The sequence below is a fragment of the Scardinius erythrophthalmus genome, assembly GCF_964197995.2.
Source record: "Scardinius erythrophthalmus genome assembly, chromosome: 3".
Taxonomy (NCBI): Eukaryota; Metazoa; Chordata; class Actinopteri; order Cypriniformes; family Leuciscidae; genus Scardinius; species Scardinius erythrophthalmus.
Window position 1 is genome coordinate 55,464,420 of NC_138223.1, and position 20,819 is coordinate 55,485,238.

General features: G+C 37.3%; 1 protein-coding gene across 1 annotated transcript; it reads right to left on the reverse strand.

The window, feature by feature from the left end:
• Positions 1–5,786: 5,786 nt before the first annotated feature.
• On the reverse strand, positions 5,787–12,443 carry LOC308688887 (deoxynucleoside triphosphate triphosphohydrolase SAMHD1-like; the record flags this gene model as incomplete). Its single annotated transcript, XM_081362324.1, has 16 exons — positions 12,286–12,443; positions 11,103–11,286; positions 9,810–9,904; positions 9,565–9,725; positions 9,201–9,316; positions 8,960–9,031; positions 8,767–8,798; positions 8,522–8,671; positions 8,338–8,438; positions 8,106–8,214; positions 7,791–7,882; positions 7,569–7,681; positions 7,265–7,401; positions 7,089–7,181; positions 6,851–6,955; positions 5,787–6,017 (listed from the first exon to the last, which is right to left on the reverse strand). Exons 2-16 carry the CDS (start codon positions 11,179–11,181, stop codon positions 5,787–5,789), a joined length of 1,686 nt encoding a protein of 561 aa, XP_081218450.1. The 5' UTR covers positions 11,182–11,286; positions 12,286–12,443.
• Between the last annotated feature and the right edge of the window lie 8,376 nt (positions 12,444–20,819).

Here is a 20,819-nt window from a genome sequence, read left to right on the forward strand (position 1 = left end):
TTGATCGCGATCGCGTTTTAATGTATCATATTTTTGATCGCGATCGCGTTTGAATGTATCATATTTTGGAAAAGCAAAACGCTCCAAACGGCTTCATGTTTTTACTATTATCTCATTTCATATCATCATAACGAATGGAAACATTTGAAGTAACATGATAATTAATATATTTTTCTCTAACTTAGTTGTTACTGAAATCTTTTTGAAAATATATATAGGCTGCTATATTGTTATTATTTTATGCAGCACTGCGCATAGCCTATACCTACAAGGCACAACAAACCTGGTGTTCATTATATATTGTTGGAAACATTTGTGTGAGTGTGTGTATTCTGTGAATTTTAAAAAGCAATTTTAACAAGAAAAATCTAAAATGTATTCCCAAAATCGTGCAGGCCTTTCTCTTGATATCAATATGTTCACTTTTTTTTTTTTCAGGGCCCAGATGCCACTGAGTCCTGCTGACTTCAACATTCACAGTACATGTCTCTGTACATGAACATGGTAAAGTGAAAATCAAACACCTTAGAAAATGAAAGGTATGTACAATGTTTTTAGGAATGGCACAAAGGTCTCTTTCTTCAATAAGTGCTTTTTTGTTGTGTATCTTTAGATTATGTTGTGTTGTAAATAAATCCAAACAATTTTAAAAGCCATTCTTTTTTAAATCTCCTCATTCTTTGTGCAAGGTTGGTCAGAATGATGGGCCCTGATAAGCTCCTAATAGGGCCATTAGGGAGTGTCTTTGTCTTTCTCAGGTGTGGAAAGCTTTCATATTAATGAGATGATCCGCCCCTTCGCATATTGCTTTCTAACACAAAACACGTCGTAAAATTTTTAAATCAATATATTGTCTTCTCTGAATGAGCAGTCAGGGTGATTCTCACATCGTTTTGGAGCAAATATTCTAGGCTACGTGATACAATTTTCAAAAGTCTTGTGAAGAAATAATCAGTATGGGTTTCATCAGGGACGTGCACAGGGGGGTTGCTCAGGTTGCCCGGGCAACTGCCCATATGCCCTTCTTGACTCACGTTGCCCTTCCGAGGGGGAAAAAAATAAATAAATAAAAAGTACAATGGATGCAGAATTTCACGTAGGCCTAGATTAAAAAAAATCGCAAAGCCTCATTCAATTCCATTCGGGCACCGAAAGTGAAAGTCACTAGGGGAAGGGCAAACTCTGTTTACGTGGCTGCAGCGCTGCACGCGACCGGCACCTGAGCTGAGCCTGCATGAGCGGCCCTAGAAGGAGATTGTCGCGGTTGTCGGGTGAGACGACTCAACGTTGTCGGAAAAGGTGAGTTTGTGATGTATAACAAACGAACGATCATCATCAGGGTTCCAGACTGCGACCATTTTTTGAGAATGTGCGAGTTTTATGTGGTCACATTTGTGCGAGTGCATGGTCATGTACTACTCAGTTAAATTCACGCAAGAATTTTCCTGCATTGAACTTGTTTTAGCGCCCGCCAAAGTGAATTTTTGTCCCGCCAAAGTCTTATTTGATCGGTGAGTAATGTAGATGAACTGCTGCGCCTGTGACGGCGCATGTTTAACTGAAAGAACAAGCAGAGAGAGAGACCCGATTGCGCGCGCGCACTCTCTCTCTTCGGAGCCAGGCGAAAGTGTAAACAAGACTTCACCGTCTCCAAACTAAGCGCTGTCTTGCTCTCTCTCCCTCACACATATTAATCAAAATTAATCGATACGGTGGTAAAAGGTCGGAAGACCAAAAGTTTCATGTGGAGCATTCGGAGATTTGTTTTCCTGAATTACCGCTGGGTGTGAATTGTGCTAAATAAGTTTCCTTAACTTCTCTGAAAAGTGTTCCGGACATTCAGCTGACATAAAACAACACTTTAATTAAACGAAAAAAACTATCCAGTGATGAAATGTTTTCTGTGTTGACAGAAATCTTGGATGTCCATGTCCTAACTGCTGGGATAATCACACAAGGCGCATGACACGTCCAATTCGCGAACTAATGACTCATTTGAACCGATTCATTTTAATGAATGGCTAAAACAACTGATCTTTCCAACAGTGAACTCAGGAGACGTCTGAATCGGTGTATAACTAATCAGTAACACTTTACAATAAGGTTCTATTTATTACATAAATTACATAAAAAGTACAGTTTGCTTACTCAAGCTTAAGCTTTAAAATAAATAAAACCACTTGTTTTTTTGAAAAGCATACTACATTTTTTCCACACAGTGCTATCAAGAAGAACCGTTAAAGAATCGGATCGATAATCAGAATCGTCAGTGGCATTATTATTGATAAAATCTGTGTTATTATTAGTAGTAGTTAAGGTGATTGAGTGCTGTATTTCAGTGTTTTACTTCTTTGTGTATATATATTTTAATAAAGACCCTGTTATTCTCAGTCCTTCATATAGCCCATGGGGGGGGGGGGGGGGGGCTTTTTTCAGGTCAGAGCAACTGCCCCTCAAAATTCCTGTGCACGTCCCTGGGTTTCATGACCTTATTTCAGTGAGAATTTATTTTTGTATTTTCACAAACCACGCATAAATGTCATTATCTCAAAACTACAAACTTTTACATACATGCTGCTGATATATTATTGTAGCAGAGTTTGTGCTGAATACAGTGTAATTAGACTTTAGCCATGAAAATGTCACAAGTAACAGAAATAACCACAAATGTCAGAGCATGTCAGAACACCTCCAGGGCCCAGAAAACAGCTCAGACCTCAGAGGGTTAAACACTCAAAGGAACATAATGAAGATCAAAACTGCATTTAGTCAGGGAATTTCACGGCTCGTTCTCACTGAAGATGACGGCTGATGCAAGACTGGATCGCGGCGCGCGCGCACTCTGAAGCACTCCACCGAATGAGCTGCGTTCCGTCAAAATAAGAGTCCCCGCAACCAGGAAGAGAGCGCTCTTATCCATCCGCGTCGCAAATCAGTGTCATTAGTGAGACTTTCACACACATACCGCAATGCATGATGGGAGCCATTAATGAGTTGTGATTGGTGGCAGCCACTGCAACATGCTTTATTATTGTCACCATTGTTGAGATTCACAGGCTGATTATTGATGTCTGTGTTTTAAATGAATTTATCTGAATGTCTTTTGATCAGAACAATGTGTATTAAATATTTTGAATTATAAGTAAAGTACTGATAATCATAGGTTGAAGAATCACTAAACTGCAGCTAACAAGTTAAACCAAACTATCTCAATAAGTTTCCTTTTTCAGATCACAGCATGATTATGTCAAAACATAACCAACACTATAAGATAACATTTTACTTTGTTCATTTAACTGTTATAAATCAATAACAGCAGTCAAACAACAGTAAATATTAAAGTAAACATTTAATGGTCTAGAGCCCAACTAAAGCAAACACCCATCACCTTAATGGTAACTTACAATTTGTGTCCATCCATGTCCAATTACATTTCTAGCTGGGGTGACTCACATTGTGTCCATAATATGAGCACACAGTGAGTGCACAGTGCGGTTACACTTTTAGCTCACTGTGAACTCACATTGTGGTCATATGGAGAGATCACTGTGAGATCAACGTGTTGACTGGGTAAGTATGGAAAACCTCAATTTTTAGCTTCATAAGGTAATAAAAAAATAACAAAGTATAACCAAGAAATGTTATTATTTTGGGTCCGTACAGTTGCCTTAGAGCGTTAAAATATGCGGGTCAAATTGACCTGCGAACATCACGAAGGTGATAGTAATTTTGTTTGTATATGTCAAAAAACACCAGCATGTTCATGCTGATAAATGAGAAAAAGTCACAAAATATCAAGAAAAAAAACATAGGTTAACCAGTATTTCCAACAACTATAAAATCTAAACGGGTCAAATTGACCCGCAACATAACACAACAAAAAAACAATAATAATACTAAAATGTCAAAAATGTAAAATTACTAAAACTTTGAACTAAAATTAAAAGGAAAACTGGAATTATAAAAATAAAATAAAATATTAATTAAAACTATAATAGCTCTATAATAAACTCATCATTTTACAGTTTTAAATACTTTAAATTACTTTTCATCTTTTATAAGTTAAAATCTTTTATAAAATCTGCATTCATACTATTTTCATTATAAAAATAGAGAAATTGTGTTTAAAATTTAAACGTAAATGTTAAAAATTTTAAGAGAACTAACCAAAAAACTATGAATTAATGTTTATTAAGTGCAGACATGTAATCAATAAATAAAATATTATGAATAAATGTATACTATTTTAAGAAGGTATGGGTGTAGAAACAACTCTTCGAAAATATATAAATAGAAGTAAAGAACAAATTTAGTTTTTGTTAATATGCAGATTAATTGCTCATATTGTCCTTTTTTTTCTTTGTTTCCAAGATTATTCTTGAGAAAAAAAAAAAAAAAAAATGACAAACACAAAATGTTGTTTCTGTTTCCAAAAGTGTGTTAAACACATATTTATTTTCCATTCACGGTAAAAAGAGAATATTTGCAGCAGAAAAAAATCAACAAAATTGAACAAAATAAAATTTATTAAATAATAGAGTGAATCACTGTTCAACTATAGACGTATTTTTGATGTGTGGTGAAACACTGAAAGCTTAAACATGAAGTTTAAAAGCACATTTGTTTTCATAATTCACACTCATTTCCCCTGAAATTGCATGAGATGAAATTTACCCACATTTACCAGATAACTGGCTCTTATTAAACTGGCTCTGTTGTTTTAAATGCCGTGATTGGCTTTGCTTCATAAATCAATGACAATTTCTTCCTCTGACTGAATAAAAATGCAATTCCCGTTATATAATGAACACACCTTGATTTAAAAAAAAATTCCATTATACTTTCATAATCTGTATGTCTCTTCAATAGCATAGACATAAATGATCTTCCACCTCCTTGATAATAAAGTGTCTCAGTAGTTCATTCAGTAAAGGTGCACTGTGTATTTCTCCCATCTAGAGGTGAAATTGTATTTTGCATTCAAACGAATAGTGCTCTCCAGCGCCTCGCTTTTTCAAATGAGTGTTGCAACTACGGTCGCCGTTATGTACCAAGAAGCTATGACAACATGTCTTCCAATAGCACTTCATCGAGTTTTCTTTTGGGTGATGAGGTTCGTTTAAAATAAACTGCAACTTGACACACAACGAACAAACGAATGTTACAGTATGAATCACAGACTGTAAAAAGCATGAACTATGCTAATTAGTAGTGATACATTCTTTCTTTGTTTATTTTTCGATGAACGTGCATTGTTAGATATCATCATCAGGGGATTCAGCGGTAGGGAGAGGAAGAGGAAGAGGCTTTTTTGGCGACGAGGATTCCTTCTCCTGTGGCTCGGCATTAGTATGATCCTGCATTATGAAGTACCGTGCAGTGCAGCCTTTCAGATGTGCCGGGGCAGTGACAGCGCCTCTCACTGATCTCCGTGTCCGTTTCAGCTGGTTTCAGTCACGTGCCACTGACTCTGAACGAAAACATGTTGTGGAAAGGCGTTGAGGTAGGCTAGTGCTTTTTGTCCCTCTCAGCTATTATAGTTTTTCAAGATGGCGGAACGACATGGAAGCCTCAATGGACTTACCCGTCCAGTGTAAATAAAGATAAGAAATTCTTCGCTTACGAGGATAAGTCAGATCATTGGCAGAGGTAATTTTACACCAATGAGGACATATTTATGATTAAGGACATTGATTTTAGCTAATAAAATACTTCAAATTACACAGTGTACTTTTAAACAGTGACTCTGCAGCCATAAACTTTGGATATTATAAATCATACACACATTAATGGAGTCCAAAGTTGTCTTTACACCACTTCTTAAAGCACTTCTCAGCCTCTTCCACCTTCTTCGTCTCTTCCAACTTCGTCTTCTCTCCCTCCTCCTTTTCCTCCTCCTTCTTCTTCTTTATCTCCTCCTTCTCCTCCATCTTATCTTCAACTGTCTGATCATCAGTTCTTCTGTAATAAACTCTGACAAGCTCTTCATTAAACTTCTTTGGCAGGAAACTGGACAACTGTCAATACAAGACAAATATCACACACAATGAGTTTTATAAAGAGACTCAATCATAGAGTAAATTATTATTCCATATTAGGCTGCATAGATTAGGCCAGCCGGAACCGGGAACACTTCCTATAAATCCTGATGTACTCGTTACATCATAAGAAGAATGGTGTCTACGTTAATATTAGTCTCTCTGCTTATACCGAGGTTTACCGCAGTCCCCCAGATCCAGGCCGTATCCAGATCAGATGAAGGACATGCACCTGGACGCGACGACCACGCAGTTCTGAAGTGTCAACTAGTCTCTCCGTTTACTGAAGTGAGGTGGACCCCGGCCGTATCCAGATCAGATGGTGGATCTGCGCCTGGACCCATCCATGACGCATCCCTGAAGTGCCAGCCTCATCAGCCCTGTGAAGGCCTCATCGACACGACCAATCTGACTTCTGACCTGTAACGCTGCCTGGATCATAATCATACACTGTTCGCTCGTTGGCCAGAGGAGAACTGGCCCCCGACTGAACCTGGGTTCTCCCAAGGTTTTTTCTCCATTCTGTCTCTCTTTTGGCTTGCTTAGTTGGGGACATTTGACATTTAATATTCAACAATATTATTGATCTGCCTTATTTAGGGTGGACGATGATGCAATTTTCTTCTAGAAACAAACTTTGTTGTATTATTTTCATGTTATGAATGTGAAGCTGCTTTGATACAATCTGTATTGTAAAAAGCGCTATATAAATAAAGGTGACTTGACTTGATCTGAAATAAAACAGTTTGAGTGTCATGAATACCTGATAATATTTAAGAACTGAAATAAAACAGTTTGAGTGTCATGAGTACCTGATAATCTTTAATGGTTGAAGCTTGGTTGGGATTCCTCTTGCTGTAGAAGTAGACGGATTCAATGGGGTTTTTGTCCTTCATGCCGTGATCCAGATCAACCACCTGAGCTTGTGAGAACATGAGATTCACTAAACAATTCTGTTTTATTTCAGTGTAAAAACATGCATCTTAGTCACTAAACACATGTTATCTGGTTTAAGTATGTAAATCTGCTCTGAAATAAGATATAACTTACATAAACTGGTAATTCTTCAGCGTTCAGAGAAACGGTCAGGTTAGTGAGGTTGTACTTCTGCACTGCAGCTTTCCATGATTCTGTCAGATGTTCCTGAATTTTCAGATTTGAGAGGGTTTGTCAGTTTTAAAGGGTTAATCAAACAGTACATCACTGTTTTTCAGTTTCTCTCCAACCTTTGACTTGTTTTTCTCAGTCAGACGAGCTTCTCCCACAAACTTTGGCAGTTTTCTCCTGACGATCTTGTTCAGGATGTTTCTGGATTTCTTTAGATTATCAGCAGTGGAGGACGAGATCTGCTCAAAGATCTCATCTGAACAACAGAAGATTCATTATTATACATGTTATTTCACATGTCCTGAGACACGTAACCACATGTCTCAAAAGAGAATATGTTTATCCTGGTTTATGGTAATCCGGTATATCTTTAGCTCTTTTAGCTTTGAGTTTACATGTTTTTCACCTGTTCTTTGAGCTGACCTGTGAGTTTGCTGTATTCCTCTGCTGTCTTTATGGCTTCAGAAATCTTCAGCATATCTTTAGGTTTCTCTTTATGAAGATCACGATCAGCTAGTACGAGCGCATCTGCAAACCTAACACATTAGAGTTAGTGTCTAATGCTGAATTTGTGTTAGAAGAATAAGTCATGCAACAGATTAAATATTGTGAAATCTCATATTCACTGCAAACAGAGAGACTCACATCTCTTCAATGATGTTGCAGATCTTGTGCTGGTAGGCCTGGCGATGGAGAGTGTATCGAGTGCGAAACATGTCATAAACATTATCTGCCTCCTGTTAGACATACAAACACCAGAGTCACAGATCCAGTTCCCATAATGCAGTGTTCACATTCAACAGCTAATGTCACTTTTTACCTGAAGTTTTAAGCAGAGAATATAAATATAAAACAGTAGATGAATCAGAGTAGATGAATCTTGAATATATTCAGTACATCATACATTCAGTATGTGTGTGTCTTTGATTAGTAATCATAGTGTGTGATAATTGTAGGCACCTTGTCTCTAAAGCAGATGTGATTTCTCCCGTTCACTTCACAGACTCGAGCGAACTTCAGCAGACGCTGATGGTCAAAGCTGTTTCGAATGCCGAGGTGATGGCAGTCTCTGAGAAATAAACATTAAATAGAAATATAAAAAGGATATATAAATGAGAGGATAATTTGGCTCAAAGTTATAATAGATTCTACATAATAGTCCCATCTGTGCAAAATGCCTAATAATATGTACCGTGCGAAATAGTCCCATTTGTCCACATCAATGCCGTTCTGTTTGTTTGCCACAATCTCATACAGGAAGGATTTGTCTTCAGCTCTGCCCTCGTATGTCCACTGAAAATAAAAGCAAAGGCTGAGTGTAAATGAGGCTTCATTCATGCTAACACATCAATAACAGATGAAGTATCAGTATGAACCTCAGCAACTGAATCTTTTGCCTCTTCGATTAACTCTTTAACGAAGGTGACGTCTTTATCATCCAGTCCGTGCTCTTTCAACACATTCTCATTCTCAGTCTTCAAACTCTTCACAATGTCATCAAACATCAGCACTGACATCTGCTCATGCTACAGTAAAGACACAAAGACAGATGAGATCCTAAATACATATATTACAGAAACCAACGGCACAGAGTGTGTGTGAGCAATGTGTTCATTCTCACCTTCCACTTCTCAGGGATATCATCAGGCAAGCCTAAGAAAAAAAGAAGCAAGGTATCATGTGGATTGTAAGTCATGTTATGCACATTAATAAACTCTTTCAGGTTCATTTACCAGACTTACATGGCTTGAGTTCTCCATGTCCAAATGTAACAGTAACATGAGTAAGAAATGTGCATGTCCACAGACACTCACCTCTTATTTTTTTCATTGTTTTTGCTTTAGGAATAACCAGACCATCAAATACATGGGAAAGTGGACCATGACCTAAAAAATAAAGAGAAACTGGATAATTCTACGTATGGTTATCCTAAATCAATGCTCGATTTGACAAGGGTTTGGGTGAGTTTAGACTCCATGACAAATACAAAAAACACAACACAAAACACTGAATAGTGGATTATTTTCACTTTCCATGTGCATTAGTGCTACTCACCCAAGTCGTGACACAGTCCAGCGATCTGAACACACAGGAAATCCTGTTTGGTGATTTTGAGCTCTGGCTGATTATCATGAAGAGTCTTGACCAAACAACCAGCTAAATACGCCACTCTAACACACACACACACACACACACACACACACACACACACCACAGTTTATACCAAGAACACTGAATAGCAAAAATATTTTTATTTGTTTCCTTGCATGCCATGTAAAAACATCAACAACATCAGATAACTGTAAATGTTTAAATGTAGTCAAATTATTTAAATATTAACTTTAAATCTCTCAAATTATTAATTTAAACATAATTACTTAATCTAAAAAAAAAAAATCTGAATATAATAATATTTCACCCAAGTGAGTGTTCAAAGCGAGTGTGAGTGGCTCCCGGATACACCAGATATGTTCCTCCGAGTTGTTTGATGTGACGGAGTCTCTGAAACTGAGGTGTATCTGTGATCTTCACCAGCAGGGGGTGCAGCGCAATGTGAGCATGAATGGGGTCGTTGAAGATCTACAGGATACAAAACGCACCAGTTCATTGCACTAACATTCGATGCATTTCTTGACTCAACATAAGCAGGAGTAGTTAGTTTACCTTCATTTGTTCTTTTGTAAAGTCTAAGGAGTATTTCTTCAAGATGTCTTTCAATTCATCCGTAATAATCTCCCATGACTGTTGTTTCTCAGGCTCTGGAAAAGCATGACATTTTATATCCTCAGTGTAAAATCACTTCGGGTTACTAACGTACTGTAACCTTGGTTCCCTGAGATGACGGGAATGAACATTGCATCAGTGTTTTCTGACGCTTATGGGGAAAGCTCCCGTTTTTCTCAGAATACTGAAGCCTGATTGGTTCATGTCTTTGCACCTGCACAGACAAATGGCTTTTCTTCCCATCAAAATGGGCGGGGCCAACTGCCTATTTGAGCTCTAAAAGCCATTTTAGTCAGAATTTTTCGACCGAGGAGCGGCAGCGTCGACTCTCGTAGGCTCAGTAGCACAGCAAGCTACACATTGCTCGTTCCCGTTATCGTTCCCTAGCTACGTTAGTAACTGGAAATTTGCCTTACAATCAATTAACTCGCATTGCATCAATGTTTTCTGATGCTTATGAGGAATGTACTGCAAAATGTTGTGTTACTAGTGCAGAACGGAAGGCCGTCCTGCAAGTCCGTATCCCGGGGTGCTTGATGCCAAAGGCCCCATAGCAGGCTCCTAGAGAGATAGGGACTTAAAATACGTCCTATAAGAGGAGCTTTGGGTCTTTTATGAGACTGTGTTGGGGAGAGGAGGTTAAACCTCCTCTGAGAAATCTGACCACCAGGTCGTATTTCCCAACTGACTTGCCAGCAATAGAAACATAGTACGCCGTGATAGTTGGTGCGTATACTTTGAGCATGGACGGGGTGCGTCCGCTGTCCAACAGCTCCTGTAGGAATGCAAGTACATGAGGAATCTCACAAGAAAAGGGGTCTACATCCCGAGCTGAACACCAAGAGTGCCTTCGCCTCATATTCATCTCAGAGACCTCTTGGGAAAGACGTGAAGTTTCCCGTTAAGAGGCCATAGATGGAGGTTCCACAACTCGGGTCACAGATGCCTAAATGACCCTCACGCCTGGGAAAGGAGGTCCCTTCTTAACGGAATTGGCCTTGATAGCAGCTGACCCATTTTTGTGAGTGGGTATGCTTTTATTTGGTTCACTACTACTTGAACAATAATCTTGTGCTGAACTTATTTTCCCTTGGTTTGTAAATCATATGTAACAGATGCATTTTACTCTAAACACAAATATAGGAGCAGGAGATAGATGTATCACATGAACATCAGTAAATTATATATACACATTATCATATGACAGTGAGTTGTGTACATGTCTTTCCTTACCTTCAATTTCTTCATATGACTTTTTTAGATCTTGAAGATTTTTCCTGAGATCAGAGAGAGTTTTTTTGTGTGTTTGCATCTTCTCTTTTGTCTTCTTTTTGTGGGTTGTTAAAAGCTCAGATGAGAAGGCAATAAAGATCTCTAGAACTTCGTACAGATTTTATAGATCCAGCAGCTCATCGCACTGGAAGACATGAGAAAAGTTGTCATTAAACTATAAGGGTGTGTCTCAGACAAAGGTTGAGCTTTACTGAAGGGGAATGAGTCGGATCAGAGCGACTGCTGCTGGAAACACATTCAGGAAGTGCCGATCACACAATGTTTACTGTACAGTTCTTGTAAATGTATTTGTCTTAAAACTTTGGAAGGGGAGCCTATTTAAGCCCTGTTAAGTTTTAACAACTTTTCTGGGCCGGCAGAATTAAATTACATAGAAGCCTTTGAAGGAGGGATTTAGTCTCAGATTTAGTCAAAAATATCTTACATTTTGTTCCGAAGATGAATGAAAGTCTTACGGGGTTGGAACAACATATGGGTGAGTAATTACTGACAGAATTTTGGGTGAACTAACCCTTTAACAAGTTAACAAGACACACCTGTGCAACAGGAAAACAAACACAGCCATTGCCATAGGACACAATGAACACAGAAACAAGGAGAACAGAGAACACTTAAAAGTCTTTAAGAAAGACTAACAGAAGACTGGAATCATGACATTAACAAATATATGCAAATGGTTAGGTCATGCAAAAATACAGCATTTAAGTCACCCTTTACTCCCCTTATGCCATTTCATTTCTGTATAACAAAAATCTGTATACAGTCAAATATTAGTGAAGCTTCAGAATTGATCAGTTTGAATAGATCCCAATATCGCTAAATCAGAAATTGATTTATTAAACTCTAAAATACAAATATATATAGTAAACAATTAAATGTACTTAAATCTAGTTTAAGCCCTAATTGGAACTTTGTCAAATATAGATTTTTTATTTATTTATTTTTTTTTTTTGTACTTTGTTTTTTAATGATTTTATTAGTATTGTACTAAAATGCAATTTCCGGTTCATACAGATCAGGTTTTTAAAACATAAATAAATATGATGAATTATCTAATAATTTCATACTAATTAACCCATGACTGCATCTAATATTTATATAAATTTCACTAATAAAGTCTTACCTTCACTTTTCTCATACAACTTTTTAACATATAACACTTTTTATAATAATTTTCTCTCTGTATTTTGAGTTGTCAGGTCCAGATATCTTCTCTCTCTTTTTTTTTCAATAATCTGCTGTCGTCTTGCTCATGTGTCGAGGAGGACGGTAATGAAGACCTGTAGAAATGTGGAGAATTTCCACTAGACTAGGTTATCATGTATCAGCCCAATCCTCATGCTGATTCTGCCTGCACTCATAGTTACAGATACAACACTAGACTGGGTTTTAGTTACAGATACAACACTAGACTAGATTCTAGTTACAGATACAACACTAGACTACGTTATCATGTATCAGCCCAATCCTCATGCTGATTCTGCCTGCACTCATAGTTACAGATACAACAGGGACACACATCACTGTACATTTTGTCCACAGAGGTCTGAAACATAATTATGTGTTGTCTCTTGCCATATGTAAAAGCTGTTTGTATTTTTAGATCAGTTTTAAAAGGCAATGTTTTGCTTTCTAGTGAATTTTTATTTCGAATGTTGTTTAACTTTATCAATGAAACATGTTCTAATTTGTTTAATTTCTTCACTATAATAAGCAGAGGATATAACCAGAGTTTGTTCGTTCTTTCTCTCTTTCTCTCTTTCTTTCTTTCTTTCTTTCTTTCTTTCTTTCTTTCTTTCTTTCTTTCTTTCTTTCTTTCTTTCTTTCTTTCTTTCTTTCTCTTTTAAAACCACATTTAAAAGATATCCTGCCATCAGGAGCCACCTATTCCCTATAACAGGCCTTTAGTGCCTATATCGTGCATCATAGAGCTCAGAACATGTCTTTCAATTATATTTAGACTAATCAAAAATTTTGCATTTTATTTCTAGTCATAATTTACATTTGCACTAAAAACACAGATAGCAAGCCACCATCAAAACAATGTTAAATCGATGTTAACGTGTCAACGTTAATTGCATTGAATCAACATCACATTTGCACCTGCAATTAATGTTGAAATTTTTTTAAATTTCGACCAAAAATCAATGGTAGTGGCATTGAATCAATGTTACAATGTGATGTTGGTTCAACATCATGCTTGCACTCTCAGAAAATGAAACACAACTACAACTGACTTACAACCACAAAGCCTGAAATCAACTGCAAGTAAAAGACAATAAATCTGTAAAGATCTCAGCAGAAGTTCTAAAATGTAAAAAAATGTGTGTAGTCACCATTATGGTGATCAGTGTTTGCTTTAGTTGTTTTTTTTTTGTTGTTTTTTAAACACATTTGTTATAGCAAGAATAAGTGGTGATGTCAAAATCATCATAGATTTGTCTGATTCACTAATTCCCCCTCCTTGTGTCTAATCTTGGATTACATATTATATATTGATCATAGTATCTCTGTGAAACTACAGTATAATTCTACATCCATAATAAAAAAAAAATCATAGTAACTGATTGCTGTTGGAGTTCTTGCTGTAGTTTCACAGTGGTGGTAATGTAACACATTTGATACAGGATTAAACTCTGAATGAGATCAGTGAATGAAGAGACTTTATGATGATTATGTCATCATCTGTCTGTGTGTGATAACAAAAGTAACTTACTGTAGCGGGTGATATCAAGGCAGTAAAGCTGTGAATCAAGGGGGTGTGGTTAGCCAAGTATAAATATCAGGGGAAGGAACAAAAATAGTAGGTGCGTTTGTTTCTGGCCGGCGGAAATAGATCAACACTTCTGGTGTTCATATGCGAGAGGTTCGCATGTGGATTTGTTTGGATCTTGGAGACAGGTATGAGTTGATTTGTATGAGTTGTAACATTACAAAAACAGTTAAAGCCATCAGAGAAATAAACTGATGTTAAAAACAAAAGCAACAAAATATCGAAGGGTCAAAAGTTCAACAAAAGCAAACACTAAAATAATCAACAATCAAACCAAACATTTTCAAAAAAATGTCAACATCTAAAATTCTGTTATTTCACAATAATAACTTCTGTATAACAAAAAGTAAGTCAAACTGGTCAGTAATAAGTGTGTAATGGCTGGAAGCAGGGACGGACTGAGAGTAAAAAATGGCCCTGGATTTTCCCCCAAATAGGCCCCTCCACAACTACAAACAGACACTACTATCTCACAATGTTACAGCAGTCAACGTATCGCATTTATAGCAAATAACATCATAAAACATATGGAGACTGAGGTTTATTATCATATGAACTAAAAAAATCTACATACAAAAGAGCAGATAAGTCTCAGTATAACATCTGTCAGTTAATATTAAACCAAATTACTTTTAGATAACACATATTCTTATACAAATTCTTATACAACTTTCAATGTTATGGACAGCAAACACAGTGTATCAACATGAATATTAAAGTCACCAAGCAGGAGAACCGGAGATGACAAGGAACAAGCAAGGGTCAACAGTTCACTGAGTGAGCAAAATAATTATGAGAGAGCCATGCGAGTCAACCCTAAAACCATCAAATGTAGTAGTGTCATGAAAATCAAGTTGTGTGAGTCAGAAATTATCTCAACAGATGACAGCGAGACCACCCCCTTTACCGTGCAGTCGTGGTCTAGATAAGTACTTATATCCATCCGGCTTGTGTAGATTTAACCACAGAAAATCATCAGGAACTTGCCAAGTTTCAGTGAGAAGAAAATGCTAAGTTTGTTGTCGTTGATAAATCCATTGAGATAAGGGGCTTTATCGGAGATAGATCGACAGAGAGAAGGAAATGAACAGTGGAATAAAGTCGTTATTTTTGTTTACTTTTTGCGCACAAAAAGTATTCTCGTCGCTTGATAAACTTAAGATTGAGCCACTGATGTCACATTCTGGACGTGAACAGTATGCCGTCCATTGACTTTCAATGGAGGAACAGAAAGCTCTCGGACTAAATCTAAAATATCTTAAACTGTGTTCCGAAGATGAACAAAGGTCTTACGGGCTTGGAACAACATGAGGGTGAGTCATTAATGACATAATTTTCATTTTTGGGTTAACTAACCCTTTAAATAAAAGTAATAATACAATACCACAGAGTGGAAAGTTAAGCAGTTCTCATGTTCATCAACACGATATTAAACTGCAGAGACAGGACACAGACAGCGCTCTGGAGAAATGTTTCTAACTCTGTTTCTCAAGCTCTTCTGCTGTCTGGCTCTGGACTGATAAGCAGGTGCAGCTGAGGGACATCATCCACAGATGGGTTGAGTAGGAGGAGCCAAAGAGCAAACACGGGGAGAAACACTTAAAGACCACACAGCTCTTCTGATGGACCATCACAATAAATAATACATCTCTGGATGTAACAACAGTCAAGTCCAAAGCACCAACAGTTAGAATTGGAGTAATCCGAACAGCACAATAGTCCCAATGGTGATATAGAAATCCGAATGGAGCTGTAATCTGAACAGTGCAGCAAAACACATCCAGGTATGAACAGGGGCGTAGCACCAAATTTTGGGCCCTGGGTACAAACCATCTTGCTGGGCCCCCGTACCAAATACCATAGTGATACCAATGGGTGGGGTATTGCATTTTTATCATAGAAACATTTAAAATGTAAACAAAATAAGCCACACTCTGATTAATATATTTTTGTTTTATTGTCAAAAGTACAAGTTAATTGATGATTATTTGTCTGTTTAAAATAAATGCAGACTATAGAATCACAGGGTACACTAACCGCCAAACTAGACATTCAGTCTTTGAATTACGTTTTTAAAATAAGTCATTTTCGATCATTAAGATGTGCATTAAACTGAGAACAATCCTGTACTTAATGTAAGAGCGTGCGCGAGCTAATTTTCATAGCAATGCGGTAAAAATAGGCGCTAACGATCTGTGTTTTTGCGGGTGTTAGATTTTGACAATGGAGGGAAATATACAGTGTTTTTATGTAAACTTCTGATTTTTGCAGTGTAAGATTACGGTTAACACCTTTAAATAATACATAAATGTATTATGTATTTTTATTAAACTTATCGAGTGTATAAATCAGCAGCAAAAAGTAATTCTTGAAAAAATCTGCACAGTAATTTTATCAAATCTACACGTTAATAAAAACAAATTGCTATTAGTACTCTTATAAAATTCAATCAGGCAATCATAGATTTCTCAATTTTATATTTATTAAGGTCAAGAATTTAGAAGTGTATTTATATAGCCTACGCTACACTAAACAGAAATAATACACAATTAAATTATGCTTATTTTAAATGTATTGAGCAGGCTAGGTATAAAAAAATATAAAGGCTTTTAATAATCTTTCAGTGCGCAAAACCATGATAATATGAAACGCTTCAAAACAGAGCGCGTATGCGCATCGCGGGTGCAGAATGATGTGCTCAAAGCGACATGGAGTCACAGCAAGTGTGCATTTAAAAGTTCACGGCGCAAAGCGAAGACGTCGAGCGCACAAATCCTTGTGTATATCTGTCCAACAGTTTATTGATCATTTGTTTCTTCACAGTTTTAAATTCCAGTTATTGTGCGTTTGATGCCGATTCATAGTCCTTGTGCTGTTTGTGATCTAACAGGCACACGGGTAGCGAGTCGTTTAAAAACAGCAACAAACTCCAACAAAATAAAGTCATTTTATACAAATCCACAGCCTTTTCTCTACAGATCAAGCATTATAATGTTAATATATCATATTGGAGAGAGTTTTACCATGCATCCTGCTGTAACCGGCAGAGGCGCGCGTGCTGTTTGAATAACGTTAGTTAAGTTAGCTGTTACTGAATGGAGAATGATTGACAGCCGCAGAGGAGGGAAAACGAGTTTCCGTAAACTTTAATGATGTAAACCTAATTAGACGTCTGTCCCTCACATTAAGCTATGGAATGGCTTCAGATGACTTTGTCACCCAAACTGACGTGAAAAAAGCGCGAGGCGCCGAAAAGCGCGCTGTTTGCATCCCTGTATGTATGGTGTGATACTATAAAGTATTGGTATATTATTCAAACAGAGTACGAACATAAATGTATCGTGCTATTCAACCTGGAGTAGATATTTATGTTAAAACAATGTCAATGCTCGATGATACATTTGGAGCTCACCTTTCTTTTCAAAAAACTGAGTGAGCAACTGCTTGCCCTCATTTGCCTTTCTCTCTTTAATCTTCTTTTCTTTTCGTTTTTGAGCCCCTTATTTTCCTTTCTTAAGGAAAGACATGACTCTTCCCCTGTCTTCCTAGTTCCTGTCACGGCTCACTCCAGCTCCTGTCTCATCAACTGATCAGTGTTGCCAGATCTCGCGAGACAAATAAGCAACCAGGCCAGTAAAAACAAGCCCAAAACAAGCGACCCCCCCCATCCCATACTGTCTATGCCCCCCCCCGCATAGACATATTGTTAATTAATAATAAATCGTTTATTAATAATAAATAAACTGTGACGTAGGGACTGATTTTAAACTGTTGATTGCTACAGATTGTCAATTTACATCCATGTGGACAGATTGGTTAACGTTAACTGTGCGCAGTTTTGCAAAACTGTAGCCTACACATGGTAACGTTACAGTTTATTTTTATTTATTTTTGTTTATTTATTATGTTTCTGTTAACATACATTATTTATCTGTTCATTTATTATGTTCTGTGAACATACACAGAGCAATATGCGGTGCATTTTGATGTCTTTGTCACAAGTTGAGCAAATTAATTCCCCAAGGTGATCGGCTGATTTAATGTATGTGTGACAAGCTACATCTACCTTTAGCACAGCTCTCGATCTGTCTTGACTCGTTGTGTTTGGAGACCGTAATAAATCCAATGTCCGGAAGCCTCATTGAGGAGAACGGTGCTGCATTTTTAGCGCAATTTTCCACCGGACAAATTGCGATTGTTAACTCATGATTTCTGTTCTGTCTGTGCGCACCAATCTTGCACTTCTATCTACTCCTCAACCAGACCACCTAGAGACTTCGGGTTTTCGGCATTATGTTAAGGAAGGTCTAATCTCGGGAACGCACAAAAAAAAAATCCAGGAAAAGATTTACTATCTCTTAGTGTTGTGATCCCATGAGGTGAGAAAATTGCGCTAAAACACTCACTGAGTTGTTATTACTTGTGTTAAATTATTTTCGAGGTCCGCTACATACTCTGCACAGTGCTTTTGAGTCATCCCCCACGACAGGTTGAATCCATACTTTTCTTTTACTCCTTTTCCTTTCTTCCGACTCGCGCGTATTTTCATTTAAACGTCACTGACGTTTTCCTAACCATAAAAAAAAACAGACTGCCTCTGATTGGCTAACGTTAGTACTCGTTGACATCTGAGTCAACCCTGCTTTCTCCTGTGTGTATGGGAAAGGGGAGGGACAGAGGGAACAGGCAAGACAAACTACGTTTAACATATAGGCAATATCTGTTTGACAACTTTTTATGGAGCTGGGAACAAGCCCAAAATAAGCAACTACACTTTAGAAACAAGCCCAAAAAAACGCAACCCGCGACTACCAATATTTGTAAGCGACTTTACAGAAAAACAAGCCCAAAGTCGCTTATAATAAGCGGACTTGGCAACACTGCAACTGATTCACCGCGGGTCAGTAGCAGAAGCACCTGACCTGCGGGTCGTACCATTTACATTGATTCGAGAGGGGTGGTGGGGCCCTGCACAGCATGAAAATGACTTTTTTTATACCAAACCAGTGCCTAACTACAAGTTTAGTTTTGCACAGGAACTTTTTTATTTGTACATAAATGCTATGCAAATGTTAGTGCATGTATATGTATGTATAGAAAACTGACTTCTAAGGGCCCCCCCCTGCCTCGGGCCCTGGGTACTCGGTACCCTTTATCCCCCCAGTCCGACGCCCCTGGGTATGAAGCGTCAGCCAGTCGCGCACAGCATTCTCGACCCGGAAACACTGTGAACTCAGATTGTGTCGATCTTATAAATTCACAGACTCAACCCACTACAGCTTGTTATCAGGAAGTTTGTTGGCTTTAAATTAAGATGGTGTGTCACACTGACTGGTGAATTTGATCATTTAAAAAAATCAAACATTGGCAGAAATGTATTGTTTCAGTTGGCTAAATGGTTTTCTGCTTTTGCAGTTAATGTTCATGTTGACATCATAATGAGTTTGTTAGTCTGCTAAAGGCTGGTGGTTCTGAAAACATAATATCCATTTGATCATTTTTAATACAGTGTTTTCAAAATGCAACTTCATGTTCCACATGAACTCCACCATATTTTTGACTTTGTGGTTACAGAACAAAAAGGACACGCACAGATGAGTCATTTTATTATTTTATTTTATTGAATAAATATTCCTCATATAGAGTATTACAAAGCTGAAGAGCACTTTAAATAGACAACAATTCACCAAAAATATAAATCCAAAGATACACAAAATCATATAAAAATATAAAAACCATCAGCAACAATATGTAGAAAGATAATGTTGTGAATCTGTTGTGAATTGGGTCAAAACAACAACAACAACAACAACAACAACAACAACAACAACAACAGTGTGAATGTAAATGGACTGAGATTTCATCAAGAGACAATCAATACAAGTCAACATTTATCTAGTGATTCATTACTTTGTTTATCCTAAATTTTAGTACGATACATAAAACCTTTCAGAATAAATAAACAGAATGAACATCACTTTAATTAGATAATATCAATTAAAGCCAGACAAATAGACTTTGGACGTATAAAAGTCTCAGGCCAATCATATACGTTTTTTTTTGTATGAGTTAACTGAGCAACAAGTTGATCATAGGTTGTACAACATGATCATTTGATCTCTTCCTCCTCGATTAGTTTGTCATTATCAACTCATTTGCAACACTAACGGTCCTGTCGGCATGTCATTGTTTAAAAGAATTCATAATTTGCTTTATTTAAAATAATTGATTGCCTATATACAAATGAATTCAATTCATATTTATGCAATACAGTTAAACTAGAAAATCAAGGCCAGAGTTTTTGTGAGTATTTGTGTTTAGTTTGTTTCTTTGTAAAAAACTAGTGTCAATAAGTGGCCCTTATTAAAGGACGAAGGCAGTACTGTACTGTACATGGTGGTTATAGTGCATTTTTCTCTGAAGATCTGAATAAAATGAGCCGTTCCAGACATTGTTCAGAAGAACAGCGTACTTTGATTAAAAAGTTGATTGGAGAGGGGAAAACGTATAAAGAAGTGCAGAAAATGATAGGCTGCTCAGCTAAAATTATATCAAATGCTTTAAAATGGCAACCAAAACCAGAAAGACGTGGAATAAAATGGAAAACTACCATTCGAATGGATCGAAGAATAGCCAAAATGGCAAAGACTCAGCCAATGATCAGCTCCAGGGTGATCTAAGAAGATCTCAAGTTACCCGTGAGTACTGTAACAATTAGAAGACGCCTATGTGAAGCCAAGCTATCGGCAAGAAGCCCCCGCAAAGTCCCATTGTTGAAAAAACGACATGTGCTAAAGAGGATACAATTTGCCAAAGAACATATTGACTGGCCTAAAGAGAAATGGCGCAATATTTTGTGGACTGATGAAAGCAAGATTGTTCTT